The 21,909-nt window shown below is 40.7% G+C and overlaps 1 protein-coding gene across 2 annotated transcripts in view; it reads right to left on the reverse strand.

The window, feature by feature from the left end:
• Positions 1 to 1,606: 1,606 nt before the first annotated feature.
• The window catches only part of scarb2b (scavenger receptor class B, member 2b), a 62,492-nt gene continuing 42,189 nt past the window's right edge, over positions 1,607 to 21,909 (reverse strand). The window contains exons 8-12 of one of the 2 annotated variants that reach the window (XM_072662408.1): positions 14,316 to 14,434; positions 12,778 to 12,851; positions 11,932 to 11,983; positions 10,673 to 10,825; positions 1,607 to 6,455 (exon numbers count right to left, since the gene is read on the reverse strand). In XM_072662408.1, the coding sequence (XP_072518509.1) occupies positions 6,348 to 6,455; positions 10,673 to 10,825; positions 11,932 to 11,983; positions 12,778 to 12,851; positions 14,316 to 14,434 (506 nt within the window). In that variant the 3' untranslated portion in view covers positions 1,607 to 6,347. Of the gene's footprint in view, positions 8,199 to 10,672; positions 10,826 to 11,931; positions 11,984 to 12,777; positions 12,852 to 14,315; positions 14,435 to 21,909 lie in introns of both variants that reach the window. The other variant, XM_072662407.1, reaches the window with a different exon arrangement.

Consider the following 21,909-nt stretch of genomic DNA (forward strand, 5'->3'; position numbering starts at 1 on the left):
AATGTAGGTGTTTCTAATAAAGTGTCCAGGCTATAAGCACAAGGTAGGTGTTTCTAATAAAGTGGCCAGGCTATAAGCACAAGGTAGGTGTTTCTAATAAAGTGGCCAGGCTATAAGCACAAGGTGGGTGTTTCTAATAAAGTGGCCAGGCTACACATACAAGATGGGTGTTTCTAATAAAGTGGCCAGGCTATAAGCACCAGGTGGGTGTTTCTAATAAAGTGGCCAGGCTATAATCACAAGGTGGGTGTTTCTAATAAAGTGGCCAGGCTATAAGCACAAGGTGGGTGTTTCTAATAAAGTGGCCAGGCTATAAGTACAAGGTGGGTGTTTCTAATAAAGTGGCCAGGCTAAAAATTCAAGGTGGGTGTTTCTAATAAAGTGGCCAGGCTATAATCACAAGGTAGGTGTTTCTAATAAAGTGGCCAGGCTATAAGCACAAGGTGGGTGTTTCTAATAAAGTGGCCAGGCTATAAGCACAAGGTGGGTGTTTCTAATAAAGTGGCCAGGCTATAAGTACAAGGTAGGTGTTTCTAATAAAGTGGCCAGGCTATAAGCACAAGGTAGGTGTTTCTAATAAAGTGGCCAGGCTATAAGCACAAGGTGGGTGTTTCTAATAAAGTGGCCAGGCTATAAGTACAAGGTAGGTGTTTCTAATAAAGTGGCCAGGCTATAAGTACAAGTTAGGTGTTTCTAATAAAGTGGCCAGGCTACACATACAAGGTGGGTGTTTCTAATAAAGTGGCCAGGCTATAAGTACAATTTAGGTGTTTCTAATTAAGTGGCCAGGCTATAATCACACGGTAGGTGTTTCTAATAAAGTGGCCAGGCAATAAGTACCAGGTAGGTGTTTCTAATAAAGTGGCCAGGCTATAAGCACAAGGTGGGTGTTTCTAATAAAGTGGCCAGGCAATAAGTACCAGGTAGGTGTTTCTAATAAAGTGGCCAGGCTATAATCACAAGGTAAGTGTTTCTAATAAAGTGGCCAGGCTATAAGTACAATGTGGGTGTTTCTAATAAAGTGGCCAGGCTATAAGCACAAGGTAGGTGTTTCTAATAAAGTGGCCAGGCTATAAGCACAAGGTGGGTGTTTCTAATAAAATGGCCAGGCTATAAGCACAAGGTGGGTGTTTCTAATAAAGTGGCCAGGCTATAAGTACAAGGTAGGTGTTTCTAATAAAGTGGCCAGGCTAAAAACACAAGGTGGGTGTTTCTAATAAAGTGTCCAGGCTATAAGCACAAGGTGGGTGTTTCTAATAAAGTGTCCAGGCTATAAGCACAAGGTGGGTGTTTCTAATAAAGTGGCCAGGCTATAAGCACAAGGTGGGTGTTTCTAATAAAGTGTCCAGGCTATAATCACAAGGTGGGTGTTTCTAATAAAGTGTCCAGGCTATAATCACAAGGTAGGTGTTTCTAATAAAGTGTCCAGGCTATAAGTACAAGGTAGGTGTTTCTAATAAAGTGGCCAGGCTATAAGTACAAGTTAGGTGTTTCTAATAAAGTGGCCAGGCTATAAGCACAATGTAGGTGTTTCTAATAAAGTGGCCAGTCTGTATAGGGTCGATCGTTCTATAGGACTGAGAGTAAAACACAAACACAAGTCAGCTACAACAGATGTATTATTTTATTGGAAACACAGAGGATGGCTTTTCATATATATACAAAATTCTGTCTAGGAATCTGTGCAATCTAACAACAGAAATACAAGGGTTTTATATCGTATACAGATTAGACTCGCTTTAATTCCTAACATCAACTTGAATAACGGCTGTTTGTGTAAATGTACACGGACAACATGTCTTTCATACTTGTCTTCAGACAGCATTGTACAAGTATGGCACACAAGAACAGTGTTTGTACACATCTATGGTCAAAACTACACAGCTTAAAATCACATTACAACCAGGCTTACCTCTAACATTTCAACTACACCAGTCTCCTAAATCAAATGTACATGAAGAGTCGCCCTGACTCTGCAATCACGTCGCATATGAAATAATACTCCGTATCTCGTGTGAAAATGTGAAGTTGTGAAATTGACCCATTGTTCAGAGCTGCTCTGGACCAAGTTCGTCCAAAGTTGTCTTATGAAATGTTCTGGATCTGAAATGACTCAGACATGTGTAAACCATGCCACTGGCCTGTACTGCAAAAAATGACGTCTTGGCAAGGAAACTCATCATTTGAAACCTAGTCAAATATCATTAAATATTTATTATCAGAATGATTGAACTATTTAAACACATTTTTATTACAGGTTTGTATCCATTAGAAGATGATTTCATTTTAAGCATTAGCCTTAAAATAAGATGAATTCTTAGCATAATTCTTGATATAAACAAAATTCTGTTATTTCTTAAAAAAAAAAAAAAAAAAAGCATCTGCAGATTGTCTGCCTTATTATTAAAATAAGCAAACAAGTGTATTATTTTTGGTATTATCTGAATCATCTGTAAGATTATCTGCAAAAAAAAAAAAGATTGTTTTCTTTTAAAACTAACAAAATGAATAAACTAAGAAAATAAAATCAGTAAATCGTTTCACTTACTCCTGAGATAAGCAAATTCCGCATAGGTATCTGTAAAATATCTTGAAAAAGAAAAATTATCTGCATTTTATACTAAAAATAAACAAAACTGTGTAAATTTATCTGTATTATTCTTGAAATAAACTAAATTATCTGGAAATAAAATAAAAAAAATAAAACATTTTTTGGAAATACAATTACCTGGTAAATATCTTAACAAGCTAAATTATCTGCAAAATTACCCACATTATTCTTGAAATAAAAGCAATTATCTGCAAAATGTTTGGAAATAAACAAAATAATATTATGAAATAAAAATATACCTAAACCACAAATCTGTCTGTCAAATTTCTTGCAGTGAACGAAATGAGCTGTAACATTTTTGAAGAAAAAATAAATAAATAAAAACAAAACAAAAACGAAATTATCTGCAAAATTTCATGGAAAAGTAAAAGTATCTGCATCATTTCTTAACATAAATGTAATTATCAGGAACATGAAACAAGCGAAAGCCTGTTTAGAATGTGAATAATCTGGTAATATTTAGACAAAGTCTCAAATTTTGAGATATTTAGATGATTTCACTTGCAGAGAGGTCATTGTTGTGCAGTGTGATTAACCTCAGCTGTGTTCCGACTGTGATCTGGAACAGAGGATCAGTGAAAGTAAGGCTCATCATTTCACAGAAAACAGAAATCTGGCCTCGCCACACCTGGCTGGCCAGGATTATCAAAAACAGCTCAAGGCTAAGCCTTGAATACGATGGACGTGGATCTCCATTAGTAGGGACGTTAGCCCTCGACTTAGTCTGCCTTTGGAAAGCCCCTATTCAGCTTCATCACATGATTGGCACATGATCATATTAGCAAGGGTTAAGAAACTGGAGCGATGGTCAAGAGACTGACCACAGCATGTGGACCGATTCAGGTAAAGTGGGACAACAAGTTGTTTTATTTCACTGAATCCAGTCTTACGTGTTTAGGAGTCGTCGGCTAAGTCGAGTACGAACTCTTTAAAAGTGTCCCGAAAATACCCGAGTCCGCCCTAAACGACGGCGCTGAGTTTACGTTTACAGCTGCGCTGCTCGTTAGCATTAACACTGAGCTTGACTTTATCTTTAGTGCATTATGACAATATACATACTGAGGCGGTAAGCGCTTTAAGAGGAATAACGTTATTCAGTTCAGTCGCTGCAGGTTTAGTGAAAGCTGATAACACGTATAGATAGTAACATAAACCAACGTTAGCGTTCAACAACACAAAAACACCCCGTCATTTTAATTCAGTAACAAACAGGACCCGGAAGTCATCCAGTAGTTGTAGCGTCGTGCCCATAAAAAACAAACAAACAAACAAACAAACAAACAAACAAAATCCTCTGTGGTAAACACACGCATTACAGACGAGATTTTTTTTATTCATTGTTTTGCGTTAACGTAAACCACCCCTCCACCCTAAAAGTGAACCCTCTGAATTACGAGCTCATTACCAATTTCTGAATTTGGACTTTTAAGCCATTTTATATTTTAAGTTATTTTACATTTTGTAAAAAAAATTTACGCTAATTCAAGAAATAATGTACGTTTTTATGCTATTTCAAGATTTTTATAATCTTTTATGTTATGCTTTTTATGTTTCTTAAACGATTTGATTTATTTATGCCTCCATGCGGTTTTGAGGAGTTAGCACTATGCTAATTAAAGAATTTCTGTGCTTGTTAGCGACATTAGCTTCACTGCTCCAGTGCAAAACTACAAAAGCAGACACCAAACATGTCTTGGCTGACTGAGTAGATTTCTGGTAAGACGGGAAACTGGTGGACTTTGGTGGATTTTGTCCCACCAAACTTCAAACTTCCACCATCGCTCTGAGGCGAGGCGAGGCGAGGCGGTGCGGTACGCTAGTCAGCAGAGCGCTGATCAGGTTAGAAAAGGCCAGGGTGATCTAATCAGCTTACAAGGTCACAGTGGACCTGATTCAGGGCTTTAGTTTGATATATTTATATTTTAAGTTATTTTACATTTTGCCCATTTAAAAAAATAATGTATTTTTTTACGCTAATTTAAGAAATAATGTACGTTTTTATGCTATTTCAAGATTTTGTTTTATCTTTTATGTTTAGCTTTTTATGTTTTTTAAACAATTTGTTTATTTCAAGAAAGAAGATTTTGCTGGAAACAAGCAAAATAATCTTCTAATGATAAAACAGCATAAAATGACAAAGTAGAAAAAGTAGCTAAAATTACTTAAAACAAAAAGATTAATTTTCTATTTTTCCTTCAACGCTGTCAACAAATGGTAGCAATTACATATTCAGACCGGATTTAAGACCTATCTTTTGTTTGCTGTGTAGTTAAATGATTTCACCATGGCCAATGGGAATGTCGCATGTACATAGCGCCCTCTGGTGGTAAGAAATGAAATAAGTGTTTTTTTCATGTGGTTCTATAATAACGATGTGGGTGTTCTATTCACGCAAAGCCGATGTCAGCTTAGCTTTAAGCAATATTCATAATTCATCTCCTCAATGAGTCCGTAGAGGATTCAGAGACACTGGGGGAACCCTGGTAGTACAGTCTGTGTGTTTACCACATCATTTTTATCCCCATAGATAAACACAGCTTAGGCCACGGCAGCTACAGACTTCCGGGCTCAATGGTGCTGCAATCTAATAGATAGCAGATACCATAACACCTGTGCGCTTTCCTTCTCCTCGCAGCCGTTTGGTAAAAAGTTCAATTTACACCATCAAGTGCGGGGTGTGTGCAAAAGTTTGGATACCCAAGTCCCAGTGATGTGTTGATTCAAAACGTGAAAATGAGTAAATAAGTAAAAAATTATTCATGAGAAACAAACCTAAACCTGTTTTTTTTTTTGTTTTTTTGTTCTGCACATTTTAGGCCCGATTTTGTATTTATTTATTCAATTATATATCTATTCTAACATTTAATTTAATTTTCCAATATTGCGAAAGAGAGGTCACCGGACTAGGGGCGCCAACACTTTAGCACACCCCCAAAGAACAGCAGTAGCATTGTGACGCCTGAACAACTTTCTGAGGTTAGCACCGCGCTAACCGGTGTACATGAGCTTCCATTGCTAGCTACGTTAGCGCCGTAGCTGTAGCGCATAAATACGCAAAGAAAGGTCATGTCAATTTGACTATTAGCCAAACTACGGCTTTAATGTTTAATGATTTGATGTTTAAATTCACTTTTATTTATTTATTTATTTATTTATTTGTTTGTTCATTTTAATTGGCATAGTTGGCTAGCGAGAAATGGGCCCCGAAATCACAGGTAACAGTAAGAACAAATGGCTCGCCTACGCGAAGGCACTGTAGCACTGGAAGCCCAAATTCGACAGGAAAACCCCACCCAACCTCCTCCCCCAACCCCACCCAAACCCCTCCCCCGTTCACGACTGGTCTTTGTAGTTTTTTCCATAAAAACACTCGCGACCCCCTGAATCCTGAACGTGACCTGAAGCGACCTGCCATGGCGGCCAGTTAAGCAAAAGAGCTCAATATAAATGACCACAACGAGGCAAAGAGGGCAGACATTCGTTCACTCGCTCACTCGCTCACTCGTTCACTTGTTCGCTCACGGCTCCATTTGTAGTCCTGAGTGGAAGGCTAGTGATGTCACATTTCACTGACCAATCAGCTTGCTACACCCATCTGTTGAATCTGCCCTGCTGTAAAAACGGCTACTAGTGGCTATCAGTATTTGTAGGAGCTCCTCATTCACACACATTCATAAACACACACACACACACACACACACACACACACACACACATATACTGAAGTGGACCCTGTTCAGGATTTTTCAATTGGCGTCAGGCCAACGTAAGTTCCGTTCTTCTCGGCCGGGTCGTCCACTTTAGCGCTGACCGGAGAGTAGGCGGTTTCTGACTTCGCTGTGGTCTGCGGAAACAAAGAGGCAAGGAGGGGGAAATGACATCACGCCTCGAAGGGTTAACGCTAAGACACAAACTCGCACATGCTAACGCTAGGTCAGCGGCTAATGTTAATAACAAGATGCTAACTCTGAATGCATTCAGGCGGGTCTACGTTTAGCACCGGAGCTACGAGGCTAATGTAGCTGAGTGAAAGGAAGGGATGCTTATGTACGCCGGTTAGCATTCGGCTAACTGCACGCCTGAATCAGCACAGAGGTATGCTAGCATTGCTAAAAACAACAGCAGCACCTTGAAGACAGAAAACAGCGATTCATACGAGGAGATTATCGAATGCCTCCATGCGGTTTTGAGGAGTTAGCGCTATGCTAATTAAAGAATTTCTGTGCTTGTTAGCGACATTAGCTTCACTGCTCCAGTGCAAAACTACAAAAGCAGACACCAAACATGTCTTGGCTGACTGAGTAGATTTCTGGTAAGACGGGAAACCATCGCTCTGAGGCGAGGTGAGGCGAGGCGAGGCGGTGCGGTACGCTAGTCAGCAGGGAGCTGATCAGGTTAGAAAAGGCCAGGGTGATCTAATCAGCTTACAAGGTCACAGTGGACCTGATTCAGGGCTTTAGTTTGATAGGGGAAAATCGGCTGATATGACGTGAGGTGTGTGTGTGTGTGTGTGTGTGTGTGTGTGTGTGTGAACAAGGAGAATCCTAATAAGGCTTTAGATAAGTGCTGCTGATGCCTCTTCCTTATGAGTCTACCTTGACGTGGCTAACCTGTGGCTGCCTCCATAGAAAATGTGGTCACCCACGCCAGAACTGAGCTACAAGGCTAATGTAAGTAACAGAACCGAATGTACCTCAATTAGCATGGTGCTAACCGCAGGCGCAACTCATCAGATCCTCACATTTATATAAATATATATATATATAGTCAGTCCGAGTTGTTTTGGTGGGTTTGATGCCAACCACCATGTTCTGGAGAGTCGTCTGAACCTCCAAAAGCTCCTTTTGGAGGTCTGAGAAGATCTGAGATCTTCTGAGAAGATTCGGGGCCCGAAAAGTGTTTGTAAAATTAAAGGTAAAAGGATAAAGGATAAAGGTGCACGTATTCGTCACTGTACAGTGTGGACTGTACAGCGAAATGTGTCCTCCGCATTTAACCCATCTGGTAGTGAACACACACTCACACACACACACACACGTGTTAGGGGCAGTGAGTACACACACACACCCAGAGCGGTGGGCAGCCAACTCCAGCGCCCGGGGAGCAGAGAGGGGCCTTGCTCAAGGGCCCAACAGTGGCAGCTTGCCGAGCCCGGGAATCGAACCCACAACCCTGTTATCGATATCCCGGCGCTCTAACCGCTGAGCCACCACTGCCCCTAAATTGTATATCATTAAAACAGTGGAGGGATACAGGCAGGGTGATGTGGCAAAAAATAGTTCCTAAAGAAAATGTCATTTTTTGGGGATTTGCCACTAATTTGAGCGCCATCCGACGACACATGGTGGTAGTAGTAGATTCACTGGAGAGTTTGTTTAGTGGGACCCCCTCGTCCCGCCGAAACAGTTAACCTTAAATCTTGGCACCAAGACTAAAAAGATACGAGGTGGGCGGGGCCTCCACGAGCATTAATGAGAAAGCTTGGGCGTCCGTGACCCTGTGTCGATGGTTCACCGGTCGACCGTCCTTGGAGAACTTCTGGTAGGTACTGACCATTGCATACCGGGAACACCATCTTGGAGATGCTCTGTTTGGATAGTAAATAAAATGGTACAAATATTTTTCTTTTGTTCTTGTAACCATGGCGACACCTGGTTGCATTCACCACCATCCTCTACCAAACCCCACTGTGAATGGGGTCATCGCAACAACTGAACTGGATGTAATACTGTTGTTAGCCTAATTAGCCTCGTAGCGCCATATATATATATATATATATATATATATATATATACAGCCAGCCATTTAGCATCTAGATTCTAGATCTCGATGGCGAAGGATGTAGGGAAGTGACAGAAATGTGAGGAAGGTTAACACTTACAGGAGCAGAATAGTACGCTTCCGCAAAATCGAAGCGCTTAACTTCCCTCTGAACAAAGAGTCACATGAAGAAACGTGGGTTAGCATGCAAAGCAGTTCATTCACACCAGTGGTAAACTGCCGACACGGGGGTGGGCGGCTCCGGTTCTGTACATTTACAGTGCTGTGAATAAGCGTTCCGACACTCATCAGCCAAAACATTAAAACCACCTGTCAAATTTGTCAAATGTTGGTTTTCCTGCTCCCAACAAACGCCATCACCTTCAAGATCTGACTGTTCACTTGCTAATATGTAGATCCCATCAGACCCCAGATCATCAGTGTTATTTACTGCACCCGGTTTTAATGTTATGGCTGATCGGTGTATTTGTCCTATGGATGTTATCCCAGGGTTCTCAATTTCCAGGCTTGACCCTGCCAGACTGGAGCTGCCCACTCAGGTGCGCTAGCGTTAATAAACCATTAGCAGAGCGCTAATGTGTTTGTGTTAGTAACTGGGGTCAGTATGATTTTTTTTGCTGGAGAAGGTGTGATCACACACATGCACACATCATGCAAACAAACAAACACCACAACAGCGCTAGCTAACCGTGCTAACTGTGTTTGCGCGACCGGTTTGTCTACAGTATGTGCTCTGCTAGCTGTTGTACCAGGCGAAGTGGTATGTCAGATGTTTTATGATATGACATTTGTTAGCTTGTATTTTCCATGGAAAAATGATTTTCAGCAATTTGGGCTAAAAGCTGGATTGTAGCTTAACAGCGACAGAAGGCCAAGGTTCATCTAAAGGCTAATATTGGAATATTAAAATCAGCAGTTCGGCAGAAAATCGAATGAACATGATCGATCCCTGACCCCCAGAAGCTCCAGCCGATCAGCCAAGACATGTTTGGTAACTGCTGTGTGCTTCTTTGGTTACCAACAGAAGATGCTAGGCTAATGTCGCTAACAAACACTGGACTTAGACTGTCACCAATTGAATCCGTAAATCTCGCTCCTCAAATTCCCGTCCAAAACGTTTTATTTATATATTTATATTTTTGTGTTTATAGACTGAGGTAATGCTGCGTTCTGTTTACCTCGGAAGTCTGAGGATGTCGGAGCCCACATCCGAGTTTAACATTCCGATAATTAAACACTACTCCAAATAGTTCGCTAAAGACTTCGGACTTTACTACAACTTGTTTTGACGGAGCTTAACTGGTGTTTTATGGCAAATCTACCCAAAATACGGCCCACTTTTTATGCTCCAGGATAGCACTGTTAGCATTGTTAGCAGTGTTAGCGACACTGGTTGACAACAATGCATTTTACGGTATTTTGCACATCCAAACATCATGGAAACCCGTCCACAGATCGACGTTGGACAGTGAATAGATAGAATAGATGCTTTTACTACTGTTGCTGTACGATGCGGCCATCTTGGATTTTGAACCCTGGGTAGGAGAGGCTCTCTCGACTTTCCGAGTAGGAAATCCAACATTCCAGATGAAATGTCCTACTTGGAACTTGAACCCGGACATGAGTACTCCATGGTGTAATTAAGGTCTGAATTTACGGAGATGAAATTGGTGACAGTGTAAATCCAGTGTTTGTTAGCCAAGTTAGCTTTGGATCCCCTGTTGTAAACTGCAGAGGCGCATGTCAGATACCAGACATGTCTTGGTTGACCTGCTGCATCTGGGCTCTGCCATCAATCATCTCCATCTGGTTTTCCACCGAACTTTGCCTTTAAAACGGAAACGTTATAAAGAGTAAACCAGGCGGATAAACGGCCACTGTTTGCTAGCATGTACGCTAGCAGCATTCCCGGTTATGACTGTCCAGTTCTCTCGCGTGCCAAAGGTGGAACTGGATGAATGACCACGATTATACGACCACTGCCAAAACTCTTCAGAAGCATGCAGCCGCCCACACACACAGCCTGAAGCATTCTGGGAAATGAATGCGCTGCAGCTTTGAAGTCACGAGGCAGGACTGCAAGGTTGCGTGAAAGTGCCTGACGCCGAAATGTCACATTCCTCCGTGGTTTATCGGAACAGTGGCCGCTCAGAAAGTGCGAGGCCAAGAAAATAATGGCGACCTTTCAGGGAAGCCCTGTCCTTCACACTGTCTCGCTCTCTCTCTCTCACACTCGCGTTCACACCCATTCGCTCTCGCGCTCGCTCTCACGCGCATTACCTTCCTCTGGTGGGAGCGGATGATGAGGAGGACGCTGATGACTAAGAGGATGACTCCCAGAGCGATGAGGATAAAGGGGAATTTGGCGACGATTAAGGTAATGGACAGCAGCTTGTGGAGCCTCGCTGCCGAAGCGTCGTCAATCACGACAGACTGCGAAAAAAAAATGTAATAAATGAAGGTGTGGTCAGAGGTTTATGGTCATGAATGCCATGGCAATATTGGTCAGCATTATACATACAGACGATTGATTCAGTGGTGCTGAAAGTTCCTAAATGGCTTCTAACCTGCCAAGGCCGAGGCCTCTCAACGTCCTGCTAGTGATCATGATTGGCTACAGGTGGTAGCTTCTCTGAACCAACCAACACAGAGTACAATAGGAATGTCTGGGAATGTCCCTTTTTAAGTACCATACAGAACCCTTTCTGCCTAGAGTCTAGATTGGTTCTATATAGCATCAAAAATGGTTTCATCGTCAATTCCAGAGTCAAATAGCCATTTTTAGCACTATATAGAACCCTTTCTGCTTGGGGTCTAGGTGGCTCTAGTGTAGTGGTTCTATAGAAAATATTTTCCTTTTCAGTACTATCTAGAATGATTTTTACTTTGAGTGTAGATGGTTCTTTGTGGAACTTTAAAAAAAAAAGGGTTCTATGTAGCATCAAAAAGGGTATCACTGTTTTTATGAGTCAAATAACCATTTTTCAGAACTATATAGAACCCTGTCTGCATGGGGTCTAGGTGGTTCTTTACAGAACCAGGTTCTTTGTAGAAGTTAGAAAATGGTTCTTTAGAAAATGGTTCCCTTTTCAGTACTATATAGAATGATTTTAGTGCAGATGGTTCTTTGCAAAGATGGTTCTGATTAACTCTGAAAGTTCCTAAATGTCCTGCAAGTGATCGTGATTGGCTACAGCTGGTAGCTTCCTTGTGCCTATGTAAAAAAAAAGGGCTTGTTGGACAGCACTCACTAAACCAACCAACACACAGTAAGATGTTCCCAAGCCAGGAAGGCCTCATGGAACTATTTGTGAACATCTGCAGATACCAGATGTTTATCTGGTCAGTAAACTGTACTTAGGTACTAGCTAATGGGAGGTGAAGCCACTTCTTCCCTGGACAGTAGAGACAGTTACTCCAACAAAAACACTTTTAAACCTCATTAATTTCGGACGAAACAATGAATGAGCAGGTGTCCCAATACTTTTGTCCATTTAAAAGAAGCAGCTTTACAGAGAAAGTATCTCAGCATCTCTTACCTCATTGAGGAACATAATGGGGAAGACTGTGCCATTCAAAGATCTGGTCATCCTGGAGACGAGAGAGAGAGAGAGAGAGAGAGAGAGAGAGAGAGGAATCAGGTTCTACATGTCAAAGAAACAATTTTATAGTTCTAAATAGAACCCTTTTCGCTTTCTGATTTGGTTCTATGTAAAAACTTTCGAAATACAGTTCTTTGCAGCACCACAAGGGTTCCACTGTGGTTATGAATCCAAGAACCCATTGAGTGTAGATTTTGTTGAACTTAAAAAAAAAAAGGTTCTATATAGCATCAAAAGAGGTTCCACTTGATGATTCTTTATAGAACCAGATTCTTTGTAGAAGCTGGAAAATGGTTCCTTTTCAGTACTATCTAGAATGTCTTCTTTATGGTTCTTTATAGAACCTTTTAGTTAAATGAGTAAAAGAACCCTATTCTAGTACTGTTTAGAACACTTTTCACTTAGAGTGTATGTGGTTCTTTGTTGAACTTAAAAAAATGTTCTATATAGCATCAAAAGGGGGTTCCACTGTTACGAGTCAAATAACCATTTTTAGCACTATACAGAACCCTTTCTGCTTAGTCTTGATGGTTCTTTATAGAACTTTATGGTTCTATGAGTAAAAGAACCCTATTCCAGTCCTGAATATAACACTTTTTACTTAAAGTGTAAATGGTTCCATGTTATACCTTAAAAAATAAAAATAACTCTATACAGTGGCAAAAAGGGTTCCCCTGTTGTTAGGAGCGTAAGAACCCTGACTGGGACTGTTGCACGCTCTCTCTGTGCCAGAATGCTGGTTTAATGAATAGAGTAAGAGCCAGTGAAAGGAGGAAAACTCACGGAAATCCATTAACTCTATCCAATAGGATGTTTATCTGGGCTCGCTTGGCGGCACGAACCGGGACACCAGTTGTCTGCAACACACACACACGCACACACACTTGTCAATCTGTGAGATCTGGAAATAACTTCAAAAGCCACAACCGGGACAGTGTGTGAGTCTGCAGCGGCGGAAAACACTCAGTGAAAAAGGAACTGTATGTAAATATTTCTAAAAGCCTGTTTTCCTTCACAGACAGCGGCTCCCCTATACCTCTGTTCCTGCACTGCTGAACAGCCACCACTAGAGGGTGTAGGAGGGTGGGTCTCCAGGTCACATTAAGGCCCTAAAAACAGCCAGATTAAAAACACCACCCTCAAAAAGGAAGGGGTGCTACAAAGGGTTCTTTTGAGCAGTGCCACAAAAGAACCACCTCATTATTCTATGTTTGAGTAGTTTTTCAATAGGGTAGATGCTTTTGTTTATAGAACCTTTAGATATAGTATATCTAGCACCAAAAAAGGTGTCACCTTTGTCAAACAATTATATTTAAGAGTATATATATATATATATATATATATATATATATATATATATATACATATACATACACACACATACATACTATAGAACACCTTTTCTTTAGAGTGTAGACGGTTCTTTGTAGAACCTTTTAAAAATGGGTTCCACTATTGTTACGAGTCTAACAAGCCTTTTTACTAATCTATAGAACCCTTTTTTCTTAAAGCGTGACTGTTTTCTTTATCAAACCTTTTAAAAATTGGTTCCAAAAGGGTTTAACTATTGTTCCAAGTTAAAGAACCCTTTTTTTCAATGCTTTGTGGATGCTTTTTCCTTGAGTAGAGGGTTCTAAAAAGGGTTCTATATAGAGCTGAAAAGGGATACGGTTAAGTTACAGAACCCCTTTTCCAGTGTTATTCTAAACCCTTTTCGCTTGGTGTGTAGATGGTCTTTGAAAATAGAACCTTAAAAATGGGTTCTATGCAGCGCCAAAAAGGATTCCACTGTTGTTGCAAGTCAAAGAAATCTGTTTCAATTTTATATTGGTTCTAAAATAATGGTTCTATGTAGTGCCAAAAAGGGTTTCACTATGGCATTATATTGAACCTTTACCTTAGTGTAGATGGTTCTTTATAGAGCCTATTTCTCTGTAGTGCCAAACAGGGTTCTACTACTTGTACAAGCGAAAGAAGCTTTTTTCAGGATTATATAGAATCCTTTTCCTTAGAGTGTAACTGGTTCTATGTAGGATTCCACTATTGTTACAAGTTAAAGAACCCTTTTCAGTCTTATACTAAACTTTAAAGAACCCTCAGTATAATGAAAATGACTAGCTGTAATTATCCCGGCCAAAATGAGCGTCGCACAGTGAGCCAAAACCAACGTAATCTATCAAACCTATTAGAGAACTCAATGGACGCCCCCAACACGCCTTGGCTTGCTGACTGTATTTGGGTTAAGGGGGAAAACTCTTCCCAGGAAAAATTCCTCTGATAAGTTGTGGCTTGATGTGTAAGGATCCCAAAAAGCTGCCTACCGGATTCAGATCCAAGAAGGTCTGGTGCTGCTCATGAACTGGCGACAGTCCCTCTATGGCGTCCACATACTTCTGATCACCCAGGTAGAAATGAGGGAAGGAGACTATAACAGGAGCACCTAGAGGAGAGAAGAGGAAAAGGAAAGGTTAACTGTGAGAAAGTTAAACGGATAAAATTGGAGCTGTATTATACGGTATACACTGTATTATATATACACGATTCACAGTGAGAGTTAGCCAGGCTAAAGTGCAGCCTCCAAACATGGTGGAGGTAGTTTCATCAACAACTCACAGTGAGAGCTAGCCAGGCTAAAGTACAGCTTCCAAACATGGTGGACATAGTTTCATCAACAACTCACAGTGAGAGCTAGCCGGGCTAAAGTACAGCCTCCAAACATGGTGGAGGTAGTTTCATCAACAACTCACAGTGAGGGCTAGCCAGGCTAAAGTACAGCCTCCAAACATGGTGGAGGTAGTTTCATCAACAACTCCCAGTGAGAGCTAGCCAGGCTAAAGTACAGCCTCCAAACATGGTGGAGGTAGTTTCATCAACAACTCACAGTGGGAGCTAGCCAGGCTAAAGTCCACCCTCCAAACATGGTGGAGGTAGTTTCATCAACAACTCACAGTGAGAGCTAGCCAGGCTAAAGTACAGCCTCCAAACATGGTGGAGGTAGTTTCATCAACAACTCACAGTGAGGGCTAGCCTGGCTAAAGTACAGCTTCCAAACATGGTGGAGGTAGTTTCATCAACAACTCACAGTGAGAGCTAGCCAGGCTAAAGTACAGCCTCCAAACATGGTGGAGGTAGTTTCATCAACAACGCACAGTGAGGGCTAGCCTGGCTAAAGTACAGCTTCCAAACATGGTGGAGGTAGTTTCATCAACAACTCACAGTGAGAGCTAGCCAGGCTAAAGTACAGCCTCCAAACATGGTGGAGGTAGTTTCATCAACAACTCACAGTGAGGGCTAGCCTGGCTAAAGTACAGCTTCCAAACATGGTGGAGGTAGTTTCATCAACAACTCACAGTGAGAGCTAGCCAGGCTAAAGTACAGCCTCCAAACATGGTGGAGGAAGTTTTATCAACAACTCACAGTGAGGGCTAGCCTGGCTAAAGTACAGCTTCCAAACATGGTGGAGGTAGTTTCATCAACAACTCACAGTGAGGGCTAGCCTGGCTAAAGTACAGCTTCCAAACATGGTGGAGGTAGTTTCATCAACAACTCACAGTGAGAGCTAGCCAGGCTAAAGTACAGCCTCCAAACATGGTGGAGGTAGTTTCAACAACAACTCACAGTGAGAGCTAGCCAGGCTAAAGTCCAACAGTTAAACAGGCTGTTTTGGTTACTGTGTCTTTAAACATACCGTAGTATATGAAATTTGCTCTGTTCTGATTGGCCAGTCTGTATCATGTAAATGTGCTGATTTAATGACATCACAAACATTACGAATTCTTTTTCCAGTTTAGCCACCATACATGGTCCTGATATGGGCCCTTTAATAATATGGACGCATTTAATAAATTAAAAACAAAATAAACAAATTAAAAAATAAAATTATAAATATCATTATATTGAACAACATAAAGCCTCTTTACATCAATAATTAATAATGCATAATTATAATTGAAGTTAAAAATGAACCTTTACGCAATCACACCCCTAAAAGTCAACATCACTGAGAACACTGAGAACACTATCCCTCTCAGAAACATCCAAAGCCTCCTGTTTTTGGTACACCAGCTCCCCTGCGACACCCCAGCACAACAGTGACCTTTGCAAAGACGGCGGTCCGGTCTAATCCCATGACCTCAAGTGACCGTTTCTGGCCCAATTCCCCTGGGTTCATTCCCATTACTTTTATCTGTGATGTTCTGTGATGTACGGCCTTTTTCCGAACCCAAACGAGGTCTGAGACGACTGATGTTACGTAACAGCTTATGACCGCTTTAACGGTGCTCATGACTGCAATGCAGAGTCTGTAATATGTTAAAATGCCAGACTTTATTTTCATTAATATGCAAATTTTGTAATTATGGAGTAATTAACCCCATGATCCACATTTTTTCAACTAATTACGCTGCCTGCCATCAGCAACCAGATCCCGAGGGTGCACAATTGTCCCTGCTCCCTCCAGGTGGGTAGATGGCGCTCTCTCTCTCCCCCCCACATCACTTCAGTGCAACACTGCTGACTGCTGTACATAAGCCTCAATTACTCTAGAACTGCTCCAGTGCTCCAGGAAGCACCAACAATTTAGCATCATTCTGCAAACTTTGTGCCAAATGGATCGACTTTTTTGAATATTTATGTGAATTAAGTTTTTGTTTTCCATTTTTTTGGCAAAATGCTGCCTTAGCATGAACTGCATTGTAATTTACATCCTTCCACAACATTTCAATTGGGTAAATGACTGGAGTTTGACTTGCTCATTCTAAAATGTCAGATTTCTTAAATTTTTCCATTTCTTTCTAGAATTACTGGTGTGCTTATGGTCGTTGTCCTGCTGCATGGCCCACTTACAGTTAAGCTCCAGTTCCTGACATTCTCCTGATGACTTTTGTCTATTATTAATGGCATGCTATCTTGATTTCAAGGCAGCAATTAGTCATGATACTGCCTCCCCCATGTTTAACAGTTGGGATGAGGTTTGCCCTATGAATCTGAATGCTAAAAATCAAAATTGTAGTTATTATTTGAAATCTGCATTGAATCTGTATTATTTTAAAACTGTATTTTTAAAACTTTATTTTATATTTTACATATTACATCTGAATGTTTTTGTTAAACATTTATTCAGCTTTTCTATGAATTCTATAAAAATACACTGGGGAGTAGTAGGAAAAATGTATGTATTATTGCATCATTATCAAGTTAATTTCTATATTTACCTATTTTTTGTCATGCTTTAACCCCAAACTAGGGGTGGAGTTTTTTAAAACCACAGCGTCGCTCTTCATTTCATTGGTGTTTTTTCAATGTTTTTCAATTATAAGCTCTGCTCTGATTGGCTGGTTTACGGCACTGCAGCGACTTACACAGAATCAACAGGTCTAGCCACAACATTAGCATCGTTTTTAGCATTGTAACCAAAACAGTGTGAATATTTTTTTCTGACAACATGCATCTTGCCACATTGTGCTGCCCTGCACGTGGTTAGCCGGGCTAGCTGAAAGGGCTCATCCTAAATGCAGCTAGGCTAGGGTTAGCTTTTAGCCTAGCATTGAAATCGCCTCACTTCCAACTGCTTCCAATTTAGACATTAGTGTCTAAACTTTAATTCTTCAGTTTTAGCGCTGGAGATATGAGGCTAATGTGGCTAACAAGCCGTGTAAGCCTGTGCAAAAGCTCAGGCAAAAGGCTGCTGCTGTTTTTTGCTAAGCTAACATATTTCTGTTTTAGCAGCCAAAACATTTTTTTAGCAGCCAACACCCTTTTGCAACAATGCAGTTAGCGCCATGCTTATTGCTGCATGTCAGCTTTAAAAACTTCCCCTGTATTTGCCTCGTATTTATGTGACGAGAGTTCCGAGTTTTTTGCCGAAATGCTTCCCTAGCATTAACCTGCATTAAAATGTGATGTCCTTCCACAACATTTCTATTGGGTAAAGGACTGGAGTTTGACTTGCTTCTTCCAAAATATTTCTAGATTTCTTACATTTGCACCATTTCGTTCAAGAATTACTGGTGTGCTGGTGGTCATTGTCCTGCTGCATGGCCCGCTTACGGTTAAACTCCAGTTCCTCGCGGCTTTAGCTGGTATTTTCCAGAATTTCCAGAATTCCCAAGAAATCAGCTGTCCTGATTTCAAGGCAGCAAAGCAGCCCAGAGCCATGATACTGCCACCCCCCACCAAGGTTCTTATGTTGGGTATACAGTCTTTGTTTTTTGTCAAACACAGCAGTTTTCACTTAAACCAAAAGGCTCTAATCTGCACCCACAGAGCTTCACTGATGGGCAGCAGTGTTCTTTATGGAAATTAGTGATTGCCACCTAGCTATGCATGGCCTGCCATGCACGGCAATCGTGGTCAGTGTTTGTCTGGTGGCGGGCTCATAATAACTGACATTACTCTATGCAAAAGAGGCCTGTAGGTCATTGCAATGTTACCCTGGAGTTCTCTGTGACTTCCTGTAATATAATTCACAGTGCCCTTGGAGTGATTCTTGTTTGATGGCCACTCCTGAGGAAGTAACAGTGGTGCTGAATCTCCTCTATTTGTAGATCATCTATGTCACAGTGGACTGGAGAAGGTCAAACTCCTCAGAAAGGGTTCTGTTTATCGTATTTATTGTTGGTTAAAATGTATTATACGATAAACGTCAATAAACAAATGTAAAGCTATAACGTTTCTGCATCACTTGATTAACAGGGTTCTCTTTATGCACATTTCAAGAGGTGCATAAACTTCATGAATATTAGATCATATATTAATAGTATAGTAATACAATAATAATAATTGCTCAAAGAGTTGCCGAAGCTTTGAAGAGTCAACCAGTCCACGTTTCCAACATTGTGGACATTCTGTTTCAGTCATAAGACTGAACATGAAGGACACTGCTGTCATACAGGGTCATGCAGGCAGTTGGAGTTTACTAATGGAACAAACTGACTAAGTGCCAGTGAGTCAGTAGGGCAGAGGTGGCTGCTTTCCTACAAATGTATTTGACAACAAAGTGTGCGTGTGAGAGAGCGAGGGCGAGTGAGAGAGCGAGGGCGAGTGAGCGAGTGTGAGAGAGAGAAAGGAAAAGAGGGCAGTTAAAGACTGTTTCCACCGTTTCCCCATAACAATAGGTGTGTGTAAACACACACACACACACACACACACACACACGTGAGTAAACATAACCTCAATTTTCTGCTCAAACAACTATGGTATTGTTCTATATAGATACAATACATATGGGGACATTATTATCAATATAGATATTTACATATATACAATGAATAGATATGGGGCATATTATTATTACTACATATAAATGCATATAACATATGGGGCATTATATTACATATACTTCATTTATAATATATGTATATGTTACATTGTTTAGATATCTACATACATATAATACATATGGGGAACACTGTTACATATATGTACTTTATGTATGTGTATATATATATATATATTTATATATGTATATATATATAAAAATGTGTGTATGACATTATTTATATAGATATTTATACACACACACACACACACTATATATATATATAGATAGATATATGATACATTGTTTAGACATCTACATACATATAATACATATGGGGAACAATGTTACATATTATATTATTATAGACAGATAGATATATAGATAAAGTACATCTATGTAATAATGTTATTACACTATAAATAGATACACATAATACATATGGGGAACATTGTTACATATATGTACTTTATGTATATATATAATGTGTGTGACATTATTTATATAGATATTTACATATATATATATATATATATATATAATACACATGGGTCATTTCATTATTACATATAGATACATATAATAAATATAATTATATATAATACATATATAAATATAAATATAATAAATCTTCTTATTACTACTACTACTACTACATATGTTTAATTTGTATGATGCCCCCCATAGAAGTCGTTTGATCTGCACTGAACTAAAACACAAAACAAGAACAATGTCTGAACCATCATTGTTAGAGCCTGGCCCTCAGTGCGGGGGTCGCAAATGTCCAAACTGTGTCAAAAAGAAGGAACGTCAGTACACTGAACATGTCACGTGTTTGAGCTCGTTTGATGCAGTGAAACAGTGTGTCTTTCAGCAAAGTTCTCCATTCCTAACAACTGACTGAAACCTGCTGACACGACCTAAAACCGCAGCCCTCTTGCTGCAACTCAGAATGTGACAGACTGATTCCTAATTGTGTTGGTGGTTAATTCGGACCATTAGGCCTTCAGTTCTACCAGTGAATTCCTAGCCAATGGGGGAGAGTTTAGCTTTATCTGCCCAGATACCACAGAGAAAACAAAGAGTTTAAACATGGGCATCAATTCTGCTGAAAAAAATGAAGTGCAATTACAGATATGTTTTATTTAAATACCTAGAACTCACTGGAACTTCAGGGTTCTCCACTGTGAAAACTACTAATAGTTAACAGAAGCACTGAGAGGTCGTTGCTACTGTACACTGAGGCCATAAAAGCATAGCACATGGAAACACACACACACACACAGCATGTGGGTGATTGCAAATCTGCCAGAACCACTGTGTCATGTGATATGATTAAGACGGTGACCACTGAAAGGGGGGGGGGGCGGTTGGAGAGAGAGTTTGTGTGTGTGTGTATAAGCTGTGAAGTGTTTAGTGTGTAACCTTATCTGACACCAGCTCTGCCTAGTGCTTGTACTCACTGGCCACTTTATTAGAAACACCTTACTACTTTGTGCTTCCACTCACTGGCCACTTTATTAGAAACACCTACTACATTGTGCTTCCACTTACTGGCCACTTTATTGGAAACACCCACCTACCTTGTACTTCCACTCACTGGCCACTTTATTAGAAACACCTACTACATTGTGCTTCCACTCACTGGCCACTATATTGGAAACACCCTACTACCTTGTGCTTCCACTCACTGGCCACTTTATTAGAAACACCTACTACATTGTGCTTCCACTCACTGGCCACTTTATTAGAAACACCTACTACATTGTGCTTCCACTCACTGGCCACTTTATTAGAAACACCCACCTACCTTGTACTTCCACTCACTGGCCACTTTATTAGAAACACCCTACTACTTTGTGCGTCCACTCACTGGCCACTTTATTAGAAACACCCTACTACTTTGTGCGTCCACTCACTGGCCACTATATTGGAAACACCCTACTACCTTGTGCTTCCACTCACTGGCCACTTTATTAGAAACACCTACTACATTGTGCTTCCACTCACTGGCCACTTTATTAGAAACACCTACTACATTGTGCTTCCACTTACTGGCCACTTTATTGGAAACACCCACCTACCTTGTACTTCCACTCACTGGCCACTTTATTAGAAACACCCTACTACATTGTGCGTCCACTTACTGGCCACTTTATTAGAAACACCCTACTACCCTGTGCTTCCACTCACTGGCCACTTTATTAGAAACACCTACTACATTGTGCTTCCACTTACTGGCCACTTTATTAGAAACACTCTACTACCCTGTGCTTCCACTCACTGGCCACTTTATTAGAAACACCTACTACATTGTGCTTCCACTTACTGGCCACTTTATTGGAAACACCCTACTACTTTGTGCTTCCACTCACTGGCCACTTTATTGGAAACACCCTACTACCTTGTGCGTCCACTCACTGGCCACTTTATCAGAGATCACCTACTACCTTCCACTCACTCATTTTTTGATGTGTACATTAGGCCAAATGAGAGGTTTTCGCGCTTGAAACACTAAAGTGAACGGCAGGGGAATTTCTGGAGTTTATCTGATGAACTCAATCTACCGTGACCAGTCCCATACACACACACACACACACACACACACACACACACACACACACAGTAGCAGATCTGCTCTCAGTAGTATGTGTAGT

This window comes from Salminus brasiliensis, chromosome 18, assembly GCF_030463535.1.
Source record: "Salminus brasiliensis chromosome 18, fSalBra1.hap2, whole genome shotgun sequence".
Taxonomy (NCBI): Eukaryota; Metazoa; Chordata; class Actinopteri; order Characiformes; family Bryconidae; genus Salminus; species Salminus brasiliensis.